Source organism: Leptopilina boulardi, unplaced genomic scaffold (genome assembly GCF_019393585.1).
Source record: "Leptopilina boulardi isolate dan_hultmark-lab unplaced genomic scaffold, ZJU_Lbou_2.1 LbouV2_123, whole genome shotgun sequence".
NCBI lineage: Eukaryota > Metazoa > Arthropoda > Insecta > Hymenoptera > Figitidae > Leptopilina > Leptopilina boulardi.
The window spans coordinates 1,552,107-1,579,554 of record NW_026137667.1 but is presented as its reverse complement, the minus strand read 5'-3'; the positions used below and the strand labels follow the sequence as shown (position 1 = coordinate 1,579,554).

Sequence of the window (27,448 nt, the reverse complement as noted above, 5' to 3'; positions counted from 1 at the left end):
ATTTCGACGCTGGGAAGCCAATTTGCACTTGGGCATTCCTACCTAGCACCGTAAACGTCTTTACTTAATCCTTCGCTTTCCATATCTCCTTTTCCTTCTTACCTTACATCTTGGTTTTTGGATGTCCTTTAGTGAAAAGCGCCGTCAATACGAAAATTGTGTTTGGGCGGGGTAATTAAATTACCACGTGATGGTATATAGAATTGAAAATTATTTCATAGACATTTAAAGATACCATAATCGGAGACAATCTTCTAATCAACTTTTCAATTTTCCAGAAGGGCAAATTATTATTGTAAATATTAAATTAAAAAATTAAATATTAATATAACAGATTATACGTACCATTGTTGTAATGTATTTTGAAGTGAGCTCAGGTAATTATACTATTATTAATAAATAATTTCGTCGTTTTAAACAGTATGATGATCAGAGATGATAAAAGTATACCCATTTTTTTTATCGTTTTCTTCCTTCAGGGCTTATAATTCTAATTTAACGTCTTGTATGATGTACTCACGATGGGTCTTGAAAATGATTTACGGGATAAGTATAATCGATGTTCAACTACGTTCAAGTTCGGGTATAAGTAATCGAATGTGGCATGTATTCTCGCACGTGTTACATGAAAATTACCCGATCACATACCTCCTCGCATTTCTGGAACAAAGACATAATGGTACATAAGTTAAATTCCATATTAGATAAGGTTCTCACATAGTTTATATGGTTTTAGAAATTTCGTAAAATTTTTATCTAATTTTAAAAGAAGGAAAAATACTAATTATAGAAAAGAATTTATGTTAAATAGTAAACTAAACAGTAAAATAGTAAATAACAATTTTTGTCCAATTATAATTAGCATTTTGAAATTAAATTTTTAAGTACAGAAAAAAGTGATATTTGTTTTTAGCGAATTCTTATTTTTATACAACATTTCCTCTCGTATAAAATATCAAAAGAATTCTTTTTTCTTTGAGAGGATATTACACTATAAATTTTTTTACGAAGTAAAATAAATTTGTTGGTCGTTGATGTCAAAAATATTTTACTTTTTGACAAAGCTATGAATTTTTGAATTCAAAAATATTTTCAATTGAAACCTTTGGGCGTTAAAGGGTAAAGACTTTTTTGGTTACAGTGAAACGTCAAAAAAAAGAATTGAATGCACATTTTACAGTTTGATAACATACAAGATTTTTTACAGTTTGCAATAAAACGCGAATGAAAACGACTGTTTTTTGTTGTTTAATTTCTGTAATAAAACAAGACAATAGAGGTTCGCCTTTAAGTGTATCCTTTAACGCACAATTTGACTTAATACAAAAACTAAAAAGAAAATACTTTCAATTTCGATTTTGAGTTTTGAACTTTATCAAATTCAAATGTAACGATATTCTTGTAGAATATAATGAAGGTCAAAAACAAAACATATATGTAAATGTTGCAATCAGATTGCAAACTTTTTATTCTATAATTAAAATGTAGCTGGGTTAATGGTAACATTTTTTACTTCCACGTCGTTAAAAGCGTTTAAAATAAACAGCTTTCGTTGGAAAGTACAGCTTAAATTTTAGAGAGTAATTTCACCTCCTTCCTTGCCTCTCTACCCCTGAAGTTCAATTTTGAAAAGTAATTTGTTTATATGTATGCAAAATGCGTCTGTAAAAATATACATTGTGCGTTACACTCCCTCGGCTTTTTATGATAATGAAAGCTAACAATAAAAGTGATTTAAATCACGTGGAAATCGCGATAATCTCATTTTAAAAATGGGGAAAAAATATTTTGCTCCGAAAATTTAGTTTCTCTATTTTTTTTTTTATAAACGTAAACTCTAAACTTGTTTTCGCTAATTTCATGTCCAGGGGTAAATTTATGATAGAGTATTTTGTTTTTTATTGTAATTTTTTTTGTTAAAAATCTTGTATATGTTTTGCATAGTTTTTAAATATACATTTTTTAAAATCGTAAAATTCTTCAAAGGATTTCGAGAGCGGATAAAAATATTTCAAAATCACTTTGTAATCACTTGTAGTCGTGAAAATTAAGTACTCTATTTTGAAATTAAATTCCTCGTTATTAATTTACAAATGTCATCACATTTCTGTAATCGCACAAGTTGAAATTAATAGAAAATCGAAATTAGCTTTACACGATAGATTAAAAGGTTTCCAATTAAAGGTATTATTGTGATTATAAAAATAATTAAATATTAAGTTATGCAGATGGTAAATACTTGTATATCTAATTAACATGAAATTAAGCTGCAATTGTATGTTTCAATTAGAGTTACTGCGAGAAAGAAGGTTTATGTTTATCAAAACGTGTGAATACAATCTTCCACATATATATCTATCTTCCTATAAATATATATGCACTATATGCATTTGTAGTGTTGCAATATCACATGTACACACAGCAATCTATATTGAAATTCGATTATCAATTTAATTTCCAAGTCCGCGTCGTTGTTTTGCTATGTACACGAAAGCATGATACACGAATCAAAATCCGAAAGTATCTGTTGGCATTACATCGTTTTTTACGTCGCAACGGTGAGAATTGTGCAATGAAACAAAAATAAATTTCCATTGCGCGGCAGAAAAATACGGAAGTGCACTTTCGCCTCGGATAATAGATATTTAAATTCTGCGGCTTGCAAAATATAGCCGCGATGCCCGCAGTGTCATCGAGTTTCGATATTATTGTATCTTCCGTATCGGAAATAAAAGATGGACCGCTTGCACAGGCAGTAGATAGCGAGGCATGGTTTCAAATTCAATTCTTTTTTTTTTTATTTAAAAAAAAGGAAGGAAGAAATTGTCTTTTTATAGAAGATATATGTCTAAGAAGAGATGAACTTTTTAATAACTTTGATTATTAACATTAGACGGACCATTTGACTAAAGTATTTTACTAGATTAATACAAAACAATTTTGAATAAAAGAATTTAAACTTCCAGATTTCGTCATCGAACGAAACTAGATTTCGTGCACGCTACAGATTGGCCAATCAAGGGACTAGACAGTTTAGGAAGGCGAGGATGATTGGCACTAGGTTCCAAAGATGTTCAGTTGACACAGAAGTACCTATAGTCTAGTGTACGACCTTTTCTAGGTAGCTATATACTGAGAGAAGTACCTCTACAATATACAGCCTACGGAAGGTTGTTCTCTGGTTGAGAGGAGTTCACTGGTCACAGAAGTACCTATAGTCCAGTTTATGTCCTCTTCTGTACACTTGTATTCAGTGAGAAGTACCTCTACTGAATACGGAGTATTCAGGGAGTGAGGCTGCTTCCACTAGGTCCGAGAAGTACCTGGAAACCATGCGGAGAACGATCTAACGAAAAAGTCTGAGCGAGCGAGGTATAATCTTTTCTATGTCACGAGGAGAGCACGATTGAAGTTAAAAAATTAATAGAACTATTAACAATTTTACATATTTTCATAACTTACCTATCGTACATTTCATCATAACAAAAAATTCTATCAAATGTAAAAATCCTTGTTCACTGCTTCAAAATTCCATTAAAAAATTTGATTTAAAAACCGGCTTTACTGTTTTAAACAATTTTTAATTAACTTCTTTCATTGAATTACAGTTTTGACAAGTTTGACAGTTTTATTCGCATAAAATGTATGGAAATGATTTGATATGTGAAAGAGTGACGTTATTTTCAGAATGTCTATTGCACGATATATTCTGTTGTTTCCGATTCTCGACTAAACCTTGATATTCGTTTCAGAATCGAGTTCCGCTTAATGGACAACCACTAAAACTGCATGAATCATCTTTTGTTTCAAATGTCACGTTTGCCTACTATACCAGTCTGGTTTCAAATTTGCTACAAATGAATCTCCTATCAAATGTAACATGACGTATATAAAATACTTCTTTCTTCACATTGTTATCAATGAAAAATAATAATTAATTATCCATTCTACGAATTGCCGCAATATTTTTCAAGCCTGAGAAAGACAGCATAAACGTGAACAATAACGCGAAGAATTTTTTTACCCCGCTTTTTGGAAAGCATCCAAACATGCAACCACAGAACACAAAAACAACTTAATAGCATTGTTATTCGTTTTACTTTTAATACTAGGTCAAATGAAACACAACATTTTTTCTGTAACAAAAAGAGAGAATTTGTGTATTTCAAACTTATATGATAATGTAATATTTTAAATTGTATAATTTTGTAAGTTGTTAGTTTTCTTGATGTAATTTTAATTTAATAATAATTGATCCACATTTTAAAGGAGACAATGTATATAAATACTATATTAAAAAAATATCTTAAATTGAATTATAATTAATGTGGTAATGAATATATTGAATACAAAGTTACCAGATATCAAGATTGTATTTTGACAAAAGACAATTATATAACGTTACCTATCAGAAATTCTAACAGATATTCCTGGTTTGTCACATCACAAGTGTCTATCCGTGAAATTAATAACATTGAGGTCTGACAGTCGTGCCAAGTGCAATAGAGGCGAATGTTTGTGGAAAGAGTGACTCATTCCCTTGCTTTCAATAGCCATTTGTCAACATCAATTTTAATTATTCAAGAGTGATTTCCAAATAACTTGAGGTTTGATTGGATAACTAAAATGTAATATAAAAATAATTCAAGGCAATTTTAAGCTTATTGCAAGCACTATTTTTATAAACAGAATAAGTATTTTTACTATTCATTTCACTAAAAGTGAATTTACACTTGAACCTTTTGCAAATTGCAAGTTGGCAAAAAAGATCAACTTAGTAACAAGCTCATAAAACCATCAACGTGGATTTTTCCCCACTAAATTGTCGTACAATAAAACAGATCGACAGGGAAATATAGAGACAATTAGTTTCGTGAGTTTTGAGGTGAGACCACGAATCGGTTAATCAGATCGATTTTCGTTTTAATGAAAAAATAATTTGAGTGTAATCAATAAATCAAATAGAAAAAAGGAAAACAAAACAAGAAATAATTTGAATATTCGAAAGAAAAAGGATTATTGTTGTCAATTCAGAAAAGGATTACCATTGTTAAATTGAGGAATTAGATTAGGGAATAATTATATTTTTTAAGAATTTGGTTTCATTAATGATAGTGTAAATTAACGGATCCTGTATCCTTTTACCTTTGTCCTAAAAAAATCATAAAAAACTATTTTTTATATTCATAAAACTTTTATTTGTACGCTGAACAAATTATGTAATTTAACTATACCAAACATTTGGTTCTAACAACTACATTCGTTTAGAATTCTGATATTAAATCCTTTTTGGTGAATTGTTTTTTTGTTGAGATAAAGCTACATACATTTATTCCCATCATGGATTGATATTCTATTTATATATATGTTTTTTTAAATTTATTTTCTTTTTGTTTAAAGTTTTATATTTTATTTAACATAAATTTACTTGTTTTAAAATTTTCCATTTAATTATTTTACGAATCGTCACTCTCGTGAACAAAATATATAGTTCGTTTTTGTTTAGTCATTTTGAAACAATTTATTTTGCGAAGGCATTCCTTTGGATCACATGTTGTAGAAAGACAGTTGTATCTGTCTAAATTACTTTTACATCAGAGGAAAAAAAATTTTTTTTTGCAATTGCTTGTACTTTCAACTGTAAAGCTATGTTCATTTGTCTAAAATTGGATTGAAATTAACAATTGATGAATTCTACCCTTGATTACTATTAATTAAAAAAGCAATCGTATCAAACTGTTAATTATTATCATTGTTAACTATCATTAATTATATTTTTCACTGCCTTCATTCACCATATTTTAGATGTTTTAATACCATTACAAATATTTATTTGACTTTTTGTTAGTTTTTTTTAGAAATATGAACAAAAATAAATAGTGCACAAGAATTTAAAATGTGAATATAATTTTCCTCATAATTTGTAGATGCATAATGAAAAATGTCTAGAATCTGTTTTAATTGTATAGAAGGTGCGAAGAAATGTAAAGAGTTACATTAATGCATGAGGTAAAAAATGCGCATGAATTTACAATCGATTAAATTGTTTACAGTCTTTGCCGAAGTTTATTTCCGAATAAATTTGACTTTATTCCATCGGGACGAGAGATCGGATTTCATTTTACGATTCGTCTCGAATTCGCGAAAAAGATTTCTCACGATTCACCACCATGGCAACGCATCGACGAGAAGAGGCTTCAGGACAATGTTTTGCATTGAGGGATGGACGGATGTAACGTCACACGACTCACTCTCCTACATGATGTATGGTGTCTGATAATGAAAGCATACACTAGATATGCTACTATTAACTGTAACTATTACTATACACTATAAGCTATAGTTTCCGCTATGGCGTATGCTCTTCTCAACCAGAATTATCTTCACAATGGGGGATTGGACTCGGTAAGATAAAACCGTGAATTATTAGTTACCTCTAATTTATGTTATTTTGGCCCAACTCATATCTACTTTCATATATACTTCCTTGTTAATATGATCGTGTCAGATGTACTTTTGTTTCACTTATTAAAAAAAAATTTGTCAAAAAAAAGTATTCAATAGTAATTTAAAATAATAATTTGAAATAATTGTGAGAAATAAAATTGAAATAACAATATTTTTAAAAGCGACTTTAAAGGAGAAGTTAAAAAAAAATATTTGTAAAATGTGCAAATACAATGGTAGATTGCATCGAAATAAAATGGAATGCACAGAATGGCAAAAAGGGAAATATATCGTGTTGTAAAATGAAAGACGTGTCGAATTTCAATTTTAATCCAGGACTGTAGCTCGATTTCGTGACGACGCCTGCAGATGGTTGGTTTTTTTTGTCTCCTTTTTTTCAGCGTAGGTTTCACGTTAGCCCGGAAACTTTCTGCAAGCTTCTTATAAGTCGATGGGGCTTTCGAGCGCTCGTCTGAAAACTCATCTGAAACTCGGATTAGGAGGTTGAATAAAAAACTTGGTTGGAAAAGGTTGTAACTACCGAGAAGGATTTTCCGCGGTTCGCAGGCTACATTATCGGGAGAGAGAGAGGGAGACGAGAACTTTAGAGTAAGGGGTTTCGGACGATTTAATCACTGGAATAATTATGAAAATTAATGAACTTGGAGACGCGATAATGACTCGAGGCGATTTGTCCCATTTATCTCTGATGAATTGTCGTACATCTAGTGACAAATGCAAAGTCATTCCTGATGTAATATCGAATTAATACTAAATACTATGATTATTGATCATCGAAGTTTAATCATTCGACGATTTATCAGAAATCGAATTTTAATATATTTTTTCATATCTGTATTTTTTTACTTATTTATTTAGCAAGTGCCTTTTAGCTAAAAGTATTCAGTAATTCGATTACCTTAGAATTGTCATCTGGTGAAAACGTAGCTGACGGTCAAGTGAATCAGCCAGAGATTGAGAACGGATCGTGAAACTCCGCTTCCATCGTGAACTGCCGCTGGCAATTCTCCTGCAACATAAAAAGGCAAAAACCACGAGTTACTATCTGTATAAATAAAATCAGACATGTCTGTAAATTGGAAGTTCTACTTCTGAGAAGTTGGACTATAATCATTGTGTGCACTTTATACATTAGCCTCAATGGAAAAATAAAAATATAAAATCCTATTTCCATCAAGTTTTAAAACAAAAGAGAAAAAAGCAGTTTCCGCATTTTGACACTTTGATTCTCATACTGTCATATATATTAAAAACTTTCATTTCTTTTTGGAGATATTTTACTTTTGTAATTATTTTCTATGCTAGAAATTTACTGCCACGAAATTACTGTGGTGAGTTGAGAAATGATGAATAATTTCTTAATGAATCACAGATGCGCGAAGTTGAAAAGAATCACTTCCGATTAAAAGAAGTAGAGGTAAGTGGTCTTAGGGCGGGTTTTTGAGATGCTAGAGGATCGTGCGATCATTGCTTGGAAGCTGTTCCTTTTTCTTTGTCGTTGAAACTCTCGGTTAGAAATTGTAGGTTTGGCTAGTTTCCAAGATCGATGAGGAATTTGTCAATTCATCCTCACTTTTTCTACTTCCGCTTTCTTAGTGCAGCTCTTCTCTCTCACTCTCTCTCTTTAGAAAAATCTTAAGGATCAGAAATCTGAAATTCTTCTCCTAAGCCGCACATTTCTTCTATCGGTCAGAGTCGCAACGAAAAAGCGGGACATTTTTCAAAGAGAGACATAGTCGTTTTAACGGAGCTTTGTGGATTCAACTTTTCTAAAAAAAATTGCTACGTCCAGGTATATGTGTTTTTTGGATCTCTTCCGTTTTCAACATCTTTAAAGACTCTTAAAAAACTTGATATAAGCAAAAAATAAAATTGATTTATAAATAAAATACAGCGTCCACTTTTTTTAGGGTTAATTAATAAAAAAAAACAATTGATAAATGAATTTGTGGCTAGGGCTTTTAATGAAAAGGGCTAGGTAATATGAATTAAATAAAATATAGAGAATTTAAAACAACAAATATTTAATTTAATATAGATATAATACATAATATCAAAAAAAGTTCATTACCAATCAGAGTCGAACAAAAGAACACAATAAAGTCTAGAAATATAAAATCCACGCAGAAAATATAAAACGGAAAACAAATAATGCCAATAATAGGAGAGATATAAAACAGTTTGGTAAAAAAAGTATTAAACAGAACAAACAAGAAAAACGAAAAAAAATTTCATAGATAAAACAGACAAATAAACAAAATCAAATTTTATAAAAACAGTAGAAAACTAAACTAAAGAATAAAAAAGACCATTACCAAATTCATTTATCCTAATCCTTTTTTGATCTAACCTTATATAGCTCAATTATAACTTAACATATTATTTTTATTTTAAAATATTAAAGCATTTAAAATCTTTCTTAAAAAATATTCTACATTCATTTTTTAGAACTTTAAAGTGAGAAACCGCTTAGTAAAACTTTAATTTCTAAAATATTCATATCTTCCCAAACGTTACACATGAATTTTTCATGATCTTTTGAATATTTATTTCCGATGTAAATTATAGAAAAATTCAAAATCAACAAAAAATCACAAGGTGAAAGATTTAAAAAAAAAATTTCATCGTATAAAGAATTTTTACGCACACTCACATACAAAGATTTTACCATTATTAATTAATTTTTTTCCATTGTATAAGGAAAAGAATACATGTGCAAATTTATCAAAATAAAATTAAAACATTTCTCAAAGCATTTAGATAATAGAATTTGTTATGCGATCCATAAAATTTCCATATATCGTCATATTTCACTGCACCTGTTACTGTACATTTATTCGAGTATCATTCCTTGAATTATTAAATGCGGTTGGATGCAATTAAATCTTTCGTTTTAAAAAAAACTGCAATGAAATATTCTACAAAAATAATAATCACGAAGAGCTTATGAATTTCAAAAGTCTTTTAATGAATCGTATAATATAAGGGGAAAGAATCAAGTTTTATTTTTAAATCCGTTTGTTTGTTTGGTAAAGCATTCTCTTTTTTTGTTGTACAAAATGAAGCTTATTGCTTTATAAATAATGCAGGAAAATCCATTAACTTTCAGAATTAGTAAAAATGTTAACACTGATTCATGAATAGTGGATAATAGCCATAGGCACTAAGCCCTTCATCTCGTAAGACTTAGCATGGAAGAAACCTCAAATTGTTGGTTTGAGATTGGACCCTAAATCTCGGATAATAATTTTCCTAATTGCCTTGAACGAGGCAAATTTTCGCAATAAATATTAATTTCTAATTGAAAATTATCTAAAAAGATAGAAGAATAAATATTTTATTTAAAAAAAATTGAGTAATGATTTTACGGACGTAACAAGAGCAACTTTAAATTGAAAGAAAATTTAAAAAAGTCACTTCGTCGATAATAAAACTGTAAAATGCGAAGATTTCTTTTTGCAAAAGTAATATTTTCATCGAAACGTTGGATTCTTTTCTGGAGAATATATAAATTTTTTTTTGGTGTATTATAAGGTGTATGAAAATTCGAAAGCAGATATTGTTTTTCTTTTTTTGGTGCTGTGTATATTGCTGTAGATCTGAGGACAGAATGCATTAGCGTACCAGTTATAGCAAGAATGTCACGTCGAAACTACAATAAAGCTTGCAAATGGCCGAAAAAAACTGAGAGGAAGGATGATAACGGTTCTCGGGGTTGCAACTCGTTTCAACGAGGTTCGTCCTCATTTTCATACTAGCATTACGTGGCCAAGCCCACGGTTTTATCGTGCGTCGAATATGTATACCTAGAGATCATGAGTCGGGTCAGAGGCGAAAGAGAGAAACCGGAGATAAAACGAGATAAAACGAAAAGAGCTCAGCAGCTTTGTTGAAGCAAAGACATGTATTCTAATCTACGTTATCACGACTCTACTTCTGATGCTCTCAATGTTCCCTTTAACAGAACATGTCCTCGCTTCCCCCTCCTCATTCTGGTAGATTAAAAGTCAAAGCAAAAAAAACACAATTTAGGATTATTGTAAAAAGTTGTATGTAGTTGTGAGAGAAAGAAACTTTGTGTGAGTTGTGAAAATATTTAACGAATCTTTTTATTCACAATGTCATGCAATTCTGACGGAGAAAGACTTATGATAGATCAAGTTTTCAAAGATTCATTCATGTCGAATGGAATTGCGGATGAATATGATTTATATTATGTTAGATTTGTATCCGATTTATAATTGGACTGTATCGAAATTTTATTCCTGTCTTCAATACTTCTTGTCAGTTTCATTATGTGTTTCATACCGTAAATAATAAGAACATTAAAATAAAATGCAACTACCGTCAGGCTTCAAACTTCGTAGGTAAAGGTACCTGGGATTCCCGCATTCGCGACCTTTGTCGATATTTTTGGCCTATTTATTTTTCGTTCGTGCGAGAGTCTTCTTAGTCTTCTCAAGGGCTGTGCTAAAGATTTCACATCCTTCATTGCTTGCGAAATGGCTGATGTTCGGCTTATCACCAAACTTTTCTCTACATGAGAAGCAGCTTGGGATTCTACTGCAGTTAGCAAACTTATGATCAACTTCACAGCAGTTGAAGCACACAGTTGATGTGTCCGCTGTCTGATAAACACTCCCTATGTGTCTGTACGCCAGGCACCGGTGGCTCCTAATGACAATCACCCTTCATTTTATTGGTCAATACATAAAGCCAATTTTTATGCGTCCCAATTTCTCCAGCCTGTCCGCTTCCTCTGGGTCGGTGACTACAACTGCGAGCTTTATTCCTTGTCGGTTGGGTTCAAGGACCGTCATCATCCTGCTTACTGGCTTTTGGAGCATTTCCGTTGGACCTCTTCTTCCTGGGTAAGTCAATCCAGGTCGCAGATCTCCAGTGTGACTTGTCGATCCATGGTCTACACCTTCCTCATGCTTCCAACCGCTTTGATGTCCTTCGCCGTGAATGACTTCTTATTGAAGTCCCTTCTGATTTTGATCAGATTTCCCTTTCTTGTAGGCCTTGCACCCATGACCTGCATGCTTTGTCTTCGCCTCACTGATAAGATCCGGAAGAGTCTTAAGTCCGTCCTTAATAGTCATATTGACATTCTTCTGAACTTCGCACGACTTTATCATCTTGGCGATCTCCTCTTCGATCCTCTGAAGACACTCAGCTTCCTCCTGACTAAGCTTTAAAAACTCCTCGCGTTCTTCTTCGATTGTCTCGTTGTCTAGGTCAGACGGAAAAATAAATTATGTTTCACCGAAACTTTAAAAGACCCTGATGGTCCAATTAGAACTCTAAACTGACTACAAAAAGCAAAATACAAATAATGGGTAAATGTGACTGATTGAAACTAGATTTGTTCAGCGTAACATACATTCTAGTTTCAAAAAAAGGAGTACAATCGAAATGTAAAGAACAAAAATATCTAAAAAAGAAACTAAAAATCTTGAAATCGATTTTTATTTATATTTGATACATAAAAAATGTGTAAAATACTTTTCAAATAGAGAAAGAATTGAGAAAAATACATTGTACAAAATGTAAAAATTGAACTGCGAGTGAAGTTAAAAGTCGAAAAGCTAATCACGAGTTCAGTGCTCTAACCATATAACCAGGCAATAGTCGATCGGTTTTTTGTCCTCTACAATTGAGAGAAGGAAAGAAAAAGAGTGACCGAATAACGTCGAATCTGGCTCCGCAGTTTCTAAAATTTTCGTTCGATTCGTGGAAGCGTATTATCCGATAAGAGGAAAACTATATTTCGTCGCCTTATCCTTTTCCGTTGTGCACCGAGATCTCTCTTCCATATATCAAATGAAAATGTGGCATCGTCTTATTTCGAGATGAGAAATGTGTTCCGTACACTGGGTCATGTATGTATCAAGAAGTGTCCAAAACACATTATTTTCTTATTGAAATTTTATTCTATATTGTGTCAAATATTTTTATTCTTATACTCATTCATATGAAAGAGTAAATCTACGTGTGCAACAAAAATAATTTATGGGGTTATTGATTTATTATATATAGATATTAAGTACCTCAATTTTATATTATGATGATAGTTTTTGAAATCCTTAAAGCGTTGTTTTCATTAATACAGAAATAATACATTAACAAAGTTCGTATATTATTAAAATTTGCGATTATGAGTAAAATAATAATTTATATAGTGAATAATTAATCAATGTTAATTAGTAAACTTCACAGCATACTACTCATTCGTTTGGGATGTAAACAAAGAACCACAAATGACAGTTGTTACGAATGGGAAGTGGATCATTGAAGTATTGTTTGAATCCTTTGAAAAGGATCATCGACAGCACTTTTTGACACTTCATAATTTATTGTGAGCGAATCAGAAGTGTAAAAGTATGCTCCAATTTATGGCAGGAAATTTCACAAAATAATTTTTACAATTCATTTTTAATTTAGTTGTTTGTGTCTTAATTAAAAAAAAATTATTTAGTGTTCATTAAAACAAATTTGTGAAAAAGGAATATTGAACTATATAATTAAAGATTAAAAAAGTTATTAATTTAATAAAAATTAAAAAATTGTAAATGCTTTAAAAATATTTAGCTTTTAATAAATTAGAAATTGTCTAGAAAAAGCCGGGTATTATTTTCGGAATCCAGGATACGATGTCAAGTTTCTGAGGTAGTGAAGAACTTTCATTATTAATTAAAGAATGTTCAGAATGAAGTCGGGAACTGTACAAGAAAAACCTAAATTTTGCAAGTGAGGTTTTATAAGAAATTCATGCAGCTCATCAATAAGTGACGAAATATTCCCAACTACTGCAAAAATAGTGTAATACATATCTAAAAAACAAAAGTTTAAATTACTCATGAAATAATTACATTATCCTGTGTTTCTAAACTTTTTTCCCACTTTTTCAAAGACAACTTTTTTTTATGAATCTTTAGCATAAATTTAATTTCCTGTTCTATTTTACAGGATGAATTTTATTATTCTGTAGTGTATACAACATATCTGTCGACATCTGACAAACAAAAAGGATCATTTTCACTTGTGTGTAGTAGTAGTGTGGCAATAGCGCCAATCTATTTTGCATAAAAGCAGCTGATTATGTTAATAAATTATCCACTATGAAAAATTCTACATTATCATAAATTACACAGTATGAAATATATTTTACGTCATAAATTACACTTACTAGCAAATATTGCAGTGATAGTATTGTAGTGAAATAAAATTACTCCATAAATTATATTTGATGTCATTATTGCGATATATTCGATTAAAATTTATTTGTATTTAACAAAGTAAACCACGCATTAATTTCTTCCACTAGGTAATAATAATAATATTAAATATATTAAATTTTATAAATTTTAAAATATTTCATGATTAGTTTACTTTTTTTCGTGTATTTCTATGTAGTCTATGTGAAGCAGATAAAATTTATTTCAAAACAGTGAAAATAAAAATGGCTTTAAAGTGAGTTTTCGGCTAATAGAGAAACTTTTGTACAAACTTGTTTTATGTGACGCTGCTCTTTAATATCGCACGGACATTTTTCTCTTTCATACTAAATAATTAATCTCGAGTTTTCGAAAATTTGTATTTATATGCAAAACTAAATGACATATAAATATTAATTTTCCATATTTATCTAAAATGATAAGAGTATAAAAGTAATGATTATAATTATAACATCACACCAGGGTGGAAATCCATCCATAATGGCTGCAAAATGTTATGAATTATAAAAATTGTTTTCTTATGATATTCACTTCATTTTCTTTAAATAATCAAATTCACGTATTAACAAACCAAATTGCCAAAGTCGTCAGATTAATAGTCGACCTATAATAATTAATTCGATTCTGATTTGTCATAAAGACGTTGAGGACATCACTATCTATCATTGAAATTAGAAGTCACCAAGGGAAGAGCTTCCTGGTGTATATATTTGGATGAGAGTCCCGAATATTCAAGAACATCATGAAGATGAAATTGCTGTTTTGTTGACGATCTGTCAAACTATTATTGGTAGCCAATTTCCTATGGACTTCTCGCATCAATTAATTTAACATCAAATAGTGCAGGGATTTGAGTTACCGACGACTGCGTATAGATTACCGGTCGCGGGTATTATATTATTGAATATTAATTGATCTCAATGACACCGAAAAGAAATGCCGCAGTTTAGCGCCGCTTTCGAGTTTGACTCGTCAGCCATTTTACATTCATTCTCATCCTGGTGTTCGTAGAGTCAAGTTGTGTTCTATTCTTTTTCGTGTAAAATAATTAAAATTTAAAATTATAAAAATGAGACGAGTCCTCATCGTCAAATGGACAGCGAGTCCCAATAAATGAATTAGGAGTTGTTTCCTTCAGAATCGATCTCATTATTATTAAAGTATAATTGAATAAATAAAATATAAATCTTGTCTTTCGGCCTTCTACCATTATTTAACTTTTTCTAAAATTTGAAGTGAATATTAATGGAATTCCTGAGCTGGTTTTAGTTTTTCCTAATTAGAATTAAAAAATTTACTTGTCGGGTTATTATTTAACTATTTTTTTAGGTTTAGTTATTTTCCATAAAATAATTTGGCGTCTTGGCAAAATAATTAATTAAAAAGTGTAGATAATGTAGATTGTCTTGAAAATATAATAAGTTATTTAAATTTAAAACAAATTCAATAATAAATTAAAATCTACGCTATAGATGCATTCGGAGCCTTGAATTTTGCTTATTGTAGGGAGAGTAAATAATTTAAGTAAGAATAAGTAATATTATATCCAATTATTTAAAATATAAAAGAGATAAGTTTCTATATATATTTACTAGTGGTGCTTACCGTTTAAAACGTGAACTGCAACCGTCGATTTAGCTTTTTCAGGTACCACACAACTGTAATTACCAGCGTGTTTGGATGTAGCCCTTTCCACAACTATTGTACTAATAATCACTTGTATCTCTCTCTCATTCAATATTTCTGTTGTTCTATTTTCGCTGCAAAGGAAAAAGTTAAGAAATTCATTTTTAATAAAGTAATTTAAGAAATTGGAAACAATTTACTGTATGGGTCAATCAATAATATTTCAAAAAAAGTCGTCTACGATTAATTTTTAAAAATTGTAATACTTCGCAGAAATGATTATTTTTTAAAAGTATTTGGCAATAGCATTATTCGAAATATAATGGATTGACGCCAATAAATTATGGCTTAAAAAGAAAAATTGAAGGAAGAGAAATAAAAATACGAGATGAAGCTTATATAACTATAGAAAAAATAAGTTTAGAAAAAAGACTAACCTGACGTCCTCTGTAAGAATTTCATCTCCTCTGGTCCATATGACAGTCTCATTATGTTGCTCAAGAACATCTCTTGCCTCACATCTCAGTCTTAACGCGCTTCCTGCTTTCAGGTGTCTTTCTCCGGACTTTATTCTTCCGGAGTCGTCCATTATGGCTAGAATTGGCGCTGTAAGAAAAGTGGTAAAAACGTGCACTTAACTTTATCCTCCATCTAACAAAAGCGTTTTTCCACTAAAAACAGCGAACGGCATTTAACTAATAGCAATCTCAATATCTATAACGGACAAATTGCACTTTAATTTCTTTTCCATTTTCAAAGTAAGAAAAAAGCTAACATTATAATGACGTCTGAATAGTCATTAGTGATTGGACCAAAAAATCGAATTTACTTTCTACGAACGATAAGGGAGTTTGTAAATGGAGAATATTAAATCCATTTTATTTTTCTTCCTCATATAAATCTGGAGAAAAAATCAGCTATGATTCCTCATGGATATAATTAATTTTTAAAAAATGTAAAGATTTTTTGGTAAAATTTTTGTGAATACTTTTTTAAGAAAACAAAATTAGTTAATAGCTTCAAATTGATATTTTAAACTGAATGGTGTAAAAATATAGGTAGTGGTCAGGATTTCCTCGAAGTAATTATCGTGAGACTTCAACATGACGTGACCTACAAGGCTAACCTAAGCGTTATGCAAATTTAATAATCTTCACTCGTACTATAGACATTCCTGCCAATTGGGAATTCACAACTGGGATTTATTTAAACATTTTAACGTGAGTTATTAATAAGTACGAGTAGGACTTACGATTCTATTATGATTAAGAAATTTGAGAGCATTTTATTATTAATGTTAATAATAAAATTTACGATTAAGAATTAATTTTATTGTTATGTTAATTTGAAACTTAAGTATTAACGAAGGACTTTGTAATTAATTTTAATTAATTCTAGTCTTTAATGCATTATAATTCTTAAATATCTTTTTCTCGTCGTGTTGTAATATTTATTAGTACATTCACATACATTATTTATTATATGAACTTTAAAGTGTAGAATGAATTTAAATTTCGCATGTGTATTGATGTACACGAAACAGAATCAAACTACTTAAAATGTGAGAATGTAGCAGCTGTCATGGAACATCTTATTTGAAAGATACGTTTTTAACACGCGAAGAAGAGTAATTTATCATATAGCAATCGTCGTTTAGACTTTTCTGATTGATCGAGATAACTGGGCTTTTTTATGCGTATATTACGTATTAATGAGTAGAATATTGTAGCATTTACTTGTCGTATTTAATTTCAATTAGAAATCGAAAAATTCTGGATTGATTCATTAATTCGAAACATTCCGACTTATCAAGTTTTTGTCATCAGGACTCACTGTAGTTTGTGTGACTAGTAATAATTAGGAATTAGTCCGGTTTTATCCAAAGTCAAATAATAAGTCAGATTGATTCGAATTCTTAATAATTAATTAATAATTAATTCACAAAAATATATTTCTGTCAGATAGGAAATAGAAATATGTGATTCTAGCATCATTGATTTATTGTGATCAATTTATCAAACTGTTAATATTTATCAAGGAGAAAATAATATGCCGCGTGATTTATGGTTGCTTTTACGGTTATCGGTAGCATAACACTTTTCGACTTTCGCTATTTACGTGTAAGTGCTTTGTTTCAGTTTCTGACAGAAGCTATTCTTTTTCATTAAAAAAAAAAACTTGGATTGCTAAGCGTCACATAAAAGAACCATATTATTTCTTCGAACTTCTCCTATTCATTGGTTATTCCTTTTTTTCTATTTTTCCTGTCCCACTATCTCCTATCATCAAGACAAACATTTTCAAGAAATATTCATAATAACAAAGTAACCGATTATTTGAATGAAAAAGATTTTTTTCAGTGTATATTTTTTTTGGTAGCACAATTATTTCCTGTAATGTACTTTGTTAAAGAGTAAATATCAATGCTTGCATTAATTAACAAGAAAATAAGGACCTTTGTGATTCTCATTTCATAAAAGATAAAATCAATAATCTTGACTCGATGTTAATTGGATTTTCGCAAGTAGTTAATTTATAAATTCTATTTTATAATAAATCCTAGTAGCTAGAATTCTAATGTTATTTCTAGGAAATAAATATTTCTCTTTCATCCAAGAAAAGGACGAATATTTATTAAATTAGTTTGCTTACCAAAAATATATATATCTAACGAAATTTGACTTACTACAAAAGAGAATCCGATTATTTTGAAAGCTCTTTCATCGACTTTAGAATTCAATGGCCAGGTCGAAACGGGACTTTAAGCGGAAAATGCGTTTTAAGAAAATTGAGTTCAAGTACTGCAGGCTCATGAATTGACAAACAAGCCTGAATTGTTTATGCATTAAAAAGGCTCTACTTCGTAAATTTGATTCAAAATTCTCAACTATGTATACTACTCAGAAGAAGCAACGAAATTCTGAAATATTACTTCAACTTAAATGACCTTATTTATAATTTTATAAGAAGTCTAATTTTTGTTGTGTGTGAAATAAGATTTTTTTTACATAATGTGAAAGAAATTAATTATTTAATTTAGTTTATAATTATATTAAAAAGTTTCGCAAAAATTAAATGAATGTTATGCAAATAATATTAAAAAAAATGTACATACTATTTTATAACAAATGAATGAAGTGAAAGAGTTAATTAAAACTAATTCATATTTAGTGAATAAACTGAGTTTAAAAAGCTGCTTATTTTAAGCAAACACCATTCTTAAGTCACAGAATTACCAACAAAACGTGTTCGTATTATATGTAAGAACAAAAGCTAGAGTCTTTGTATGGCATATTCCGACGCAGTGCGGAATTCCTGAGCACGGTGTGAAATTAGTAAGGTAATGCAAAAAAACACGAGACCTAAGTGGAGAACAAAAAAAAAATGCTTTTTGGTATCACTGAGACTTTTTGTGTTATATGACATAATAAGAGAAAGCGAATAACACTTTTACCCAAGAGGCGAGAATACGATCTGTTATTCCAGGTGACTAAATAAGTTTTGCTTGCCAGAGGAAAGTCCCTGACTTACGCCAACGAGAGCGTTGGTTATTAAGCGCACAGAGTAAATAAACGGACGTAATAAACGGCTAAGTTATCCCGGGCTGTAGACTTCTGCGTGGAAATCAATTAATGTAATTCCGTGTTTATTCTCTGGAAAATCGCAGGAATGAGTGCGCGAAATAATCGCTGCAAAAGTATTTCATTTGGATTCTCTCACAAAGTTGCTCCGTCAGAGAAGTATCAACCATTTACAGGCAGTGGATTTTACAGAGCAGGTAATTAAGAGTATTCTGCCGTTTGTATATATATACAATATTGTTTGAAAACAAGCAACCTTTTTTTAATAACTCTCTCGCGAGAATTAAAGGCGTGTATATTTTAATTATTGACAATTAACTTAACTTTATTTTAATTTTACTATTTAGATGAAAAGCATTTTTATTAGAAATTAAATCCTTTCAGAAATCCGGAAAAACTGACAGAACACAGGTTCATGACACGCTGACAAGGAATATTCAACAGCTGACTAATTGAGAGGGGGCAAGACGCGGACAAGAAAACCAATATATCAAAGTATAGATATACTTCGTTAATAATAAATAAAGAAAAGTATGAAAATCTGTTGTGTTCAGATAGTAAATGCTTGCCAGTAACAGAACCTTAGGAGATCGTGGAATAAATTAATTTTACCTAACAATGATAACAACATTTTTAATAACAATGAAATACAGTTTTCTGATGATTTTTTACCTCTTCTGTAATGGGCTCTAGAATTTTATTGACATGCAAAATTGGATAAGAATTGACGACAATTTTCCTTATGGATAAATTCCCGATGTTGAACTCGTTTTACAACTTTAAGTTTGTATTCTGAATTTAGTTTTGTAAACTTTTTATTAGCAATTCAAAAAGGCAGATGAGTTTTTATTACCAATTTAGGTGTTTTGAATAGAATTGTGTTGTTTCTTTGACGACATTCTAAGTCCTCCGGGAATTATTGTACTTTTCTCTTAAAATCTATTGATAGGGTAAAATAACCCGATCCTGGGGCGAAACAATGATTTTCTCTTTCACATTTTAAGAGTTTCTTCTTTTAGAGTTTTTTAAAAATCTTTTACGACATTTTTCTCAAGTTATATTGTGCGATTAATTGAATTAAGTAATTCGTTAATGATTTTCAGTCTAAAAGTTTGTCTCCGATTGGTTAATTTTCGATCATTTAGATGCTATTTTTATAATCTTACAAACATATCAAGAAGTGCTTTCAATCGGATTGAGAAGAGAATGGCACTTCTGAGCAAACGACTTTCTGAGCTCATTTTGAAAGTCATCTAGATAGTAAAGGAGAGACAATAGATTCCGAAATAGAACTACGAAATTTCGAACAATCTGGAAAGTTGTTGATGATAGAGATATGATTTGAATAGCCATAGTAATTTTTTTTTGCAGATTTGTATAAGAAAGAACGTAATTTATTGTAATTATTGTTACCTATACAAGTATACCATTCGTCATGGAAAAAAATGTCTGTATTGTTAACGAATCCAAGGCATAATTTGATAACGTAGAGTGAATTGCGAACGAAGATATTGATTATATACCTGACGCAGAATATAAAACGGATGTTGAAGTTTCCTCAAGTGGAGATTTAGTTAGCTTTATAAAGTTACGTATAAAAATGTATGATCTGTTACTTGACAGAAGATGTTTAAAAATTATCTAATTAGTATTACGTAATTTGTGCATGATTTCTTCTATTACATAATTCTTTAGTTGAAAAAATTTGGCACAGTAGAAAATTTGTTTTGTCAACTTATGAAAACAATTTCATTTTAATTAAGTTAAAAATTTAGTTTGATTAAAGAAAAAAAGTTTTTGGAATCTGTCCACGATCTTAACTGAGTCTCAAGAAGTACTGTGTATATAAAAGATAAATGGAATTGACAATTCAGAGCTTTTCAAAAAAATGAAATTAAGAGTCGTTGTGGAGTTAATGGAAGCTGCATTGGTACTTGTATATCGGATATAGGGCAAGTTATAATGACGAGGAGAAGGAGGAGTGCTGAATTGACGACGAAATTGCTGCTATTAGCCACATCGATTGAAACCTGCTTCGATACCGATTGAGTTATGTACCACCGGAAACGGACATTGTATTGGAATCACATATTGCTGTGGTTATTTTCAAGGTGCTTGTCTTGTTAGCAACTATCCAATCCAAGTATCGAACTTGAATCTGCAACTTGACCTGACAATCGACCCTCAGAGAGATTTATGAAGACGGATGTTCCACAGTCCTGGGATATTTATTGGATAATACATCTTCTAAGATTATTAAACATTGTACTTTGTTATTTAATTTCGTTTAATAAATTAGTAAAAATTAGTTTTTATTATTAATTATTTTAGTCTAATATATCATTTAAATTATTCTAAAAATTAGTTTTCTGAAATACCTCTCAACTTCTTTATCAGAAACTATAATCTGATCTTCGATACTAATAATAATAGTGCAGCCAACTAATTTTAAGTTACTAATTTTGTAATTAGTGTGTGAGGAAAAAAAGAGGGGAAATTGGAGAAAATTACTTTTGACCTTAAGAGCTATATATGCTATGACCAGGACAACTTTCAAGTTAGGTGCTCATCTGGCTCTGCACTAAATCCTGCCCTGTCTTTACGTCGCGTCGTTCGTTCTCCCAATCCCCTTATGCTGCCAATTCCACGCAATAGAGACCCGCATTTCCTCGAGCTCGAAGAGCTTGTGGCCGGTAATCTGATCTGATCCAAAGAGGGGAACCAAATGGAACAAAAGCTGCTGTAAGGACTAAGTGCTATGGAACAAACTAGACTCTTCCTGATTTTATTTAATTTACAAAATTGTCAAAGATTCTCATTACTCAATTTAAGAAAAATTTCATTTTCTTCAATTAATTATTATTTTAATTAATTTAAATACTTTCTAATACACTGTAGAAAAAAGAAATTGGATTTCAACTCCCTAGGGGATGCTATAAAAGTCACACCCTTTTGGAGTTAAAGCGAAGGGTTTAAATAGTCCTGTGAGATATTGATAATGACTATTGATTTATTAATGATTCAGTATTGGAATTCAATGATTTTAATCATGACGTATTATTGGCAATCAAAATTGTCCCAGTAATGATCTAATAGTTAATTTCCCATTGGGATCAAGAATGGATTCGGTCATGTGAACTGCTTCCAAAGTAGAACACGTCCATCTACTATTAGATATGTTTAATCCCAGTTATAGAATTAAGGAATCCTAATTAATTTAATCACGTATTTATCGTTTATGAAAATATTTTTAATAAAACTAGCTTCAATTTCTAATAGAAACTAGAAAGCTTTGCCTAAATGAGAAGAACCTTTTTCATTCACCTACTCGCCTACCGAAATCTAAACTTTTCCTCTTATCGAACTTCCAAAGAAAACTTAAGATTGTGAGAGCGATGGCTAGTGGCACTTGAAGGCAAGAGAGTAACAACGTTATAGGGATTCTACAGACGATCGTGAGAGGAGAAAGATGGACGAGAAAACACAGCGACTGTGAGCAGTTGCAAAAGCTTATCTTCGATTCTACGGAAGACATCGCTAGGTCAGAAAAGATCAGAGTTGAAAGATAAAGAGTTTTTAATTAGAATTTCTAAGTTATCAGAAAATTATCTATTCAAAAACCTTAATTATACAAGGTCTACGAAAACAGGAGATCTTATGATTAGGATACTTCAGAAAAGGATGTTCCTTATTTGGACTTAGCAATCAATAATTCGTCTAGGATACATGGTAAGAAATCCTAAAGACAACCTGGAAGCAGAAGGTTCTCAGGCTCAAGAAGACCTAAACAGATGATAAATGTAAATCCAAGTTGGTAATAGAAAGACAGAGTCCAATTTGTTCAAGCACATCTAACTGTAAGATTCGACGATAACCTAGAGACCCCTAAAGGAATGGAAAAGCTTACTGTGGGTCAGACAGTTGGCGTGAATTGGGGGAGGTAGTTTATTGCGGTAAAGGCGACTGCAGAAAGTAGAATCGCATTGTTCTAGTCCCACACTGTCTATAAAAAATTTTACATCAAACCAAAATAAAAAAAAAATTTGATTATTATATTATAATTATTCCACTAAAATGTTTTTACATTATACCTCAAATTTTAGACATAAAAAAGTCTATAAAATAGAAAAATAAAGATTTCTAAATTTGACAGTATGAAATTTTACACTACCACTTTCAGTTGCAAGAACATAAACTATTAAATTTCATAGTATACTAAACCCTGAACATAAAGCAGTTTCATCATTAATAATAGCAATTAAACATTGATGGTCTTTATATGGATTATTAAGTTGAGCTTTATTAACCGTTAGTTAAATGCTGTCGATATGTTAGATAAAGTGTAATATTCTTCGACTATTAAATCAAATCTTATCGAATCTAAAAATTAAATTATTTGAAATTTATTTAATTTAAAACATTTATTAATATTTTTAAACTACATACCAGTGATAAGTAGATTGACTTTTTTTACTAAATTTTGAGGATAGGTGGCCACTTGACACTCATATAACCCTGAATCACGTGGTAAGGCATATTTTATCTTCAGTCTCCAATTCGTTGGATATCTAAACATTTTAAATAATTTTTTTTTTTGAATTTAAAATTAAAATCTTAAGAATGGTATTTTTGTGCTATTTTTACTTACCGAAAGGAAAGACTGATTCTTTGATCTACACTATAAACCATACGCCCAACAGTCAGCAATCGAATGACGTCGGTGCTGTGATATGACCATGTGACCTGTATAAAAAAAATGAAAAATAATTTTAAAAAACATTTACAAAATAGAACTTACAAAATCCATTAATAAACATAATATTAATTTTAAAATCAATTGACTGCGGGATAAAGTTTTAAAAGGAAAATATCCTTTTGTAAAGACATTACATTTTTCACTGGGAATTTTTGCACGTGAAAGCAAATACGAGCCAAGAATAAAGCTATATTAAAAATCGATTGAAATAATATATTTCTAAAGTATCGGGAATTTCACGGAAGAATGAATTTGAAAAGAGTAAATGGAAGATAGTTCCATTTCCTTAGATCACTCCGTGACTCCTTTCGGATGATTTTCTTTTTCCGGGAATAAGTAATGTGATTAAAAAAAAGAAATCGAAAACATATTTCTTACATTGTTCTCTATTTTTAATTTTTTCATAAACATTTTATCATTTTCATTTTTACATATTTCATTTTGTTTCAGTTTTTTGTGTAATTTTGTACAGCTTTTGATTTTAAAACATTTTCTCTTTTTAAAAGAAATTATTATTTTTAAAAAAGTAAGAAACCAATATTGGTACTCAAAAAAATATTCGAGAGAAACAAATGTACTAATATTTGATTGATCCTTGAAAAGTAATTGATTGTTTCTGCTCTGTTTAATCGGGAAAGTTGTTTTCAGTTTCATTGTCATGAAATGAAGTACTTAGATACCAGAAAATATGAAAGACTCAACACAATATCAATTAATTTCAAGTTGTCAATAATAATTGTCTTAAAAAATATATATAAAAGGATTTCATAATACTTTCAATTTCACAAAGTTGACAATTTCTTATAAATCGATATTCTTCAAATATTATTACTTGAACATTTCTTATATATTCATTATAGAAATCGCTATTCTTTACTCGTCAGTCTAGAAATTTCATTAGAAGAAATCTTGATTCAAAGGGGAAAACTAATTTCTAGAGAACAATTCAAACTATGAAAGTGGAATGAGTATCACTTTAGTCAGACGCGCACTCTTTACTCTGTCACGTTGAAAATTACATTTTTTTTTCCCAGCTGAAAACTGTTAATCAATATTTCCTAAGTAGAAAAAACTAGTATTTAAAACTGGTTTTCATTTAAAACAGACGATACAATATTATTTTCTTATTGTATTAAGGCATTACAGCGGTTAATCAAGTTATAATTTTTTAAATAATACAGTAAAATTATAATTAATAAAGAAAGTCGTCAAAATTTTTGTGTAAAATTGTACAATAACAAAAATGCCCTTACCGTTTTATTGCTCAGCATTCCTATTTTGCAATCAAGAACAACGGTATTTCCAATTCTAGCAGTGACATTTTGTGGCTCGTCTCCGTCTTCAAAATACGGAGTATATTTTCCCAAGTGACTGGAAATTTTCGGCTGAGCGATTTTTCCACTAAGGATCAATTGATTCGGCTGCCGATGGTTATTTATGACTTTGGAAGATTTTATCTCACGAAAGGATCCGCTCTTTCCATTTAAAAACTCATTCGGCGATTTGCTTTCCTGATTTTTCCGCGTCGATTCATGTTCAATAGAATCAAGACCTTTGGCAAAATGTTCAATTTCATCGGTAAAAAGTTTTTGTTCGTCATTTTTTGTGCCTTGGTCCTTGTTCCCTTGTACCAATGGATCGGAAACATAATACAATTGTGGAAGTTGAGAAGATGCTATTTTTTCATCAGACGACTTTCTATCGACAACAAGAAACAACGAATCCACCTCCGTTGGGACATGATGCTTCTCTGTAACTGTAAAGCCAGTGGACGTAAGTTGAGAATGTCGATGACTTTGATCCTCAAAGTTTTCTTCTCCAACGTGATCCTCAGTGTAAGTTCTCACCAAAGAATTTGGCTTGAAACCACCTTCCTCCCGTAGGAATTCATCGACGTCGCTGGCAAACGAAACGACCGATGCCACCCTTGCTGGATCGTAACTTGGAAATTCCAGACTACTCTCTAAGGGACTCTCTAGAGAAGATTCCGGAAGAGAGTGATTCTTCATCATCGAGTTGAAATTCGACTTCTTTCGTAGACTTTTTCTCAAGAATCCTCCAAGATTTTGATGATAACTTTTCTCATTAATTGAACCAATTTCCATTTCATGTGTCAAATTAGAATTTTGATTATTTACAATGTCGCGTAGTCGTTCTGCTAAATTGGCCCTGGACGCCGTCCCTTTTTCAAGTGCCTCGAATTCTCGAAAAATCGTCAACGATTCGTAACCAATTTCGTTGGACATTTTTCTTGATGTTTCATTGATCGTCTTGTTTGCAATGTTTATAGATGAGTGTCGATTCCCCTGTTCAGGATGATTGATGTCGTGTTCACCGGAGCCGATTCCCATTTCTGCATCAGAAATAAGGTTCAAAGAAACGGTTAATGGACAAAGGAATTCTCTTTTGTATGTTTTCCAGTGGAAAGGTCGCGAACGTATTGAAAGAGAGTTATTTCGTTTGCGACCTTTCCTTCAGTTCACAACAAATACATGTATAACAACAATTCAAACTGAAAGTTTTGTTAATTGAAAAAAAGCAATTGTTCGATTGACTTTGATCGATATCACACATCAGTGTTTATTTACAGTATATAAATTTTATTCCTTTTATTTAATAAAGTTATATTTTAAACTCAATTAAAAACAAGTAAAAAGTACGATTTTAGAACATGTTAAAATTTAACTATCTTTAATAAATACAAGGTTATATTAATTATTAAATGAATAATTTATTAATTTCCTTTATTTACTGCAAAAAATGATGAACCATGCTTTGGTCAATTATTCACTTACAATCCGGAAGATGCAGTTCGTTATAGATTAAAAGGAAATGGATATTACGATGAGAATATTTTGCTAAATAAAGAATGAGTTATTAAAGACTTAAACAAAATCTTTTTTTATTTCTGATGCAATTGAAATAGAGTATAGAAGAAGAAAATAATTAAGGGATTGCAGATCTACAATTAATATTTACATTAAAAAAATTATTTAGATAGAGGGAAGTTTAATTTTCACAGGCGCATAATCATGTAGCTGCAATTTATAACTTCTGTTAGAGCTAATGAAGTAGCAGCAGTGTTTATACTTTTCCCACTTCAAAAGATTTCCCAGAAAGTCTTGATTGAGATTCCGATAATCATTGCCAATGCAATTCCGTTTTTATTTCCTTCGGAATTCCTCTTGGAAATCCAACAAATTATTATTGGAAGATTATGAGTAAAGAATTTAATTTAATTCTCAACTCGATAATCAAATCAATTTAAATCGAACACCCTTCTTTGAAGATTAAAATTATTAAACCTCGAGGGTCGTGTTAACTTCTTATTATTAACTAACTAACCATAATCATGTCCTGGAATTTTTTTTATGAATTATTTCATGAAAAAAATTTTCAAAAAACAAAATCGATCGGCAGCGCTACCAAGCGTGAAACATATTTTTTTCCAATCGAAATTGTATCACGCTCATAAACTTTCGGCTCATTGGAACGACATGTCGCCCAGGATTTTTTCCTTCTATATAAGATAAAACAAAGCCGGTGCAAGGAATTCGATATACAACGTTATTCCTATCAAATTTAGGGATTTTATTTTCTCGAGTTTTGAAAATAAAAAAATAGGTCAAAAATTTATTTATTTATAAAACTTCAAATACTTTAATTTTTTCCTATGGATAATTAAGCTAAGTTTACTATTTGTAATTTATTTCTGCAAAAAATTCTAAACTCTTTAATCATAAATCAATATAAAATGTTTGACAAGGATGTCGACC

At 30.5% G+C, this 27,448-nt stretch overlaps 1 protein-coding gene across 2 annotated transcripts in view; it reads right to left on the bottom strand.

Moving 5' to 3' along the window:
- LOC127290747 (uncharacterized) overlaps nt 1–27,448 on the bottom strand; it is a 144,408-nt gene that overhangs the window by 3,401 nt on the left and 113,559 nt on the right. For both annotated transcript variants that reach the window (XM_051319524.1, XM_051319532.1), the window contains 7 exons: nt 24,926–26,025; nt 23,565–23,659; nt 23,363–23,484; nt 15,773–15,941; nt 15,315–15,469; nt 7,367–7,477; nt 346–660 (listed from right to left, as the gene is read on the bottom strand). In XM_051319524.1, the coding sequence (XP_051175481.1) occupies nt 7,377–7,477; nt 15,315–15,469; nt 15,773–15,941; nt 23,363–23,484; nt 23,565–23,659; nt 24,926–26,025 (1,742 nt within the window). In that variant the 3' untranslated portion in view covers nt 346–660; nt 7,367–7,376. The remainder of the gene's footprint in view (nt 1–345; nt 661–7,366; nt 7,478–15,314; nt 15,470–15,772; nt 15,942–23,362; nt 23,485–23,564; nt 23,660–24,925; nt 26,026–27,448) is intronic.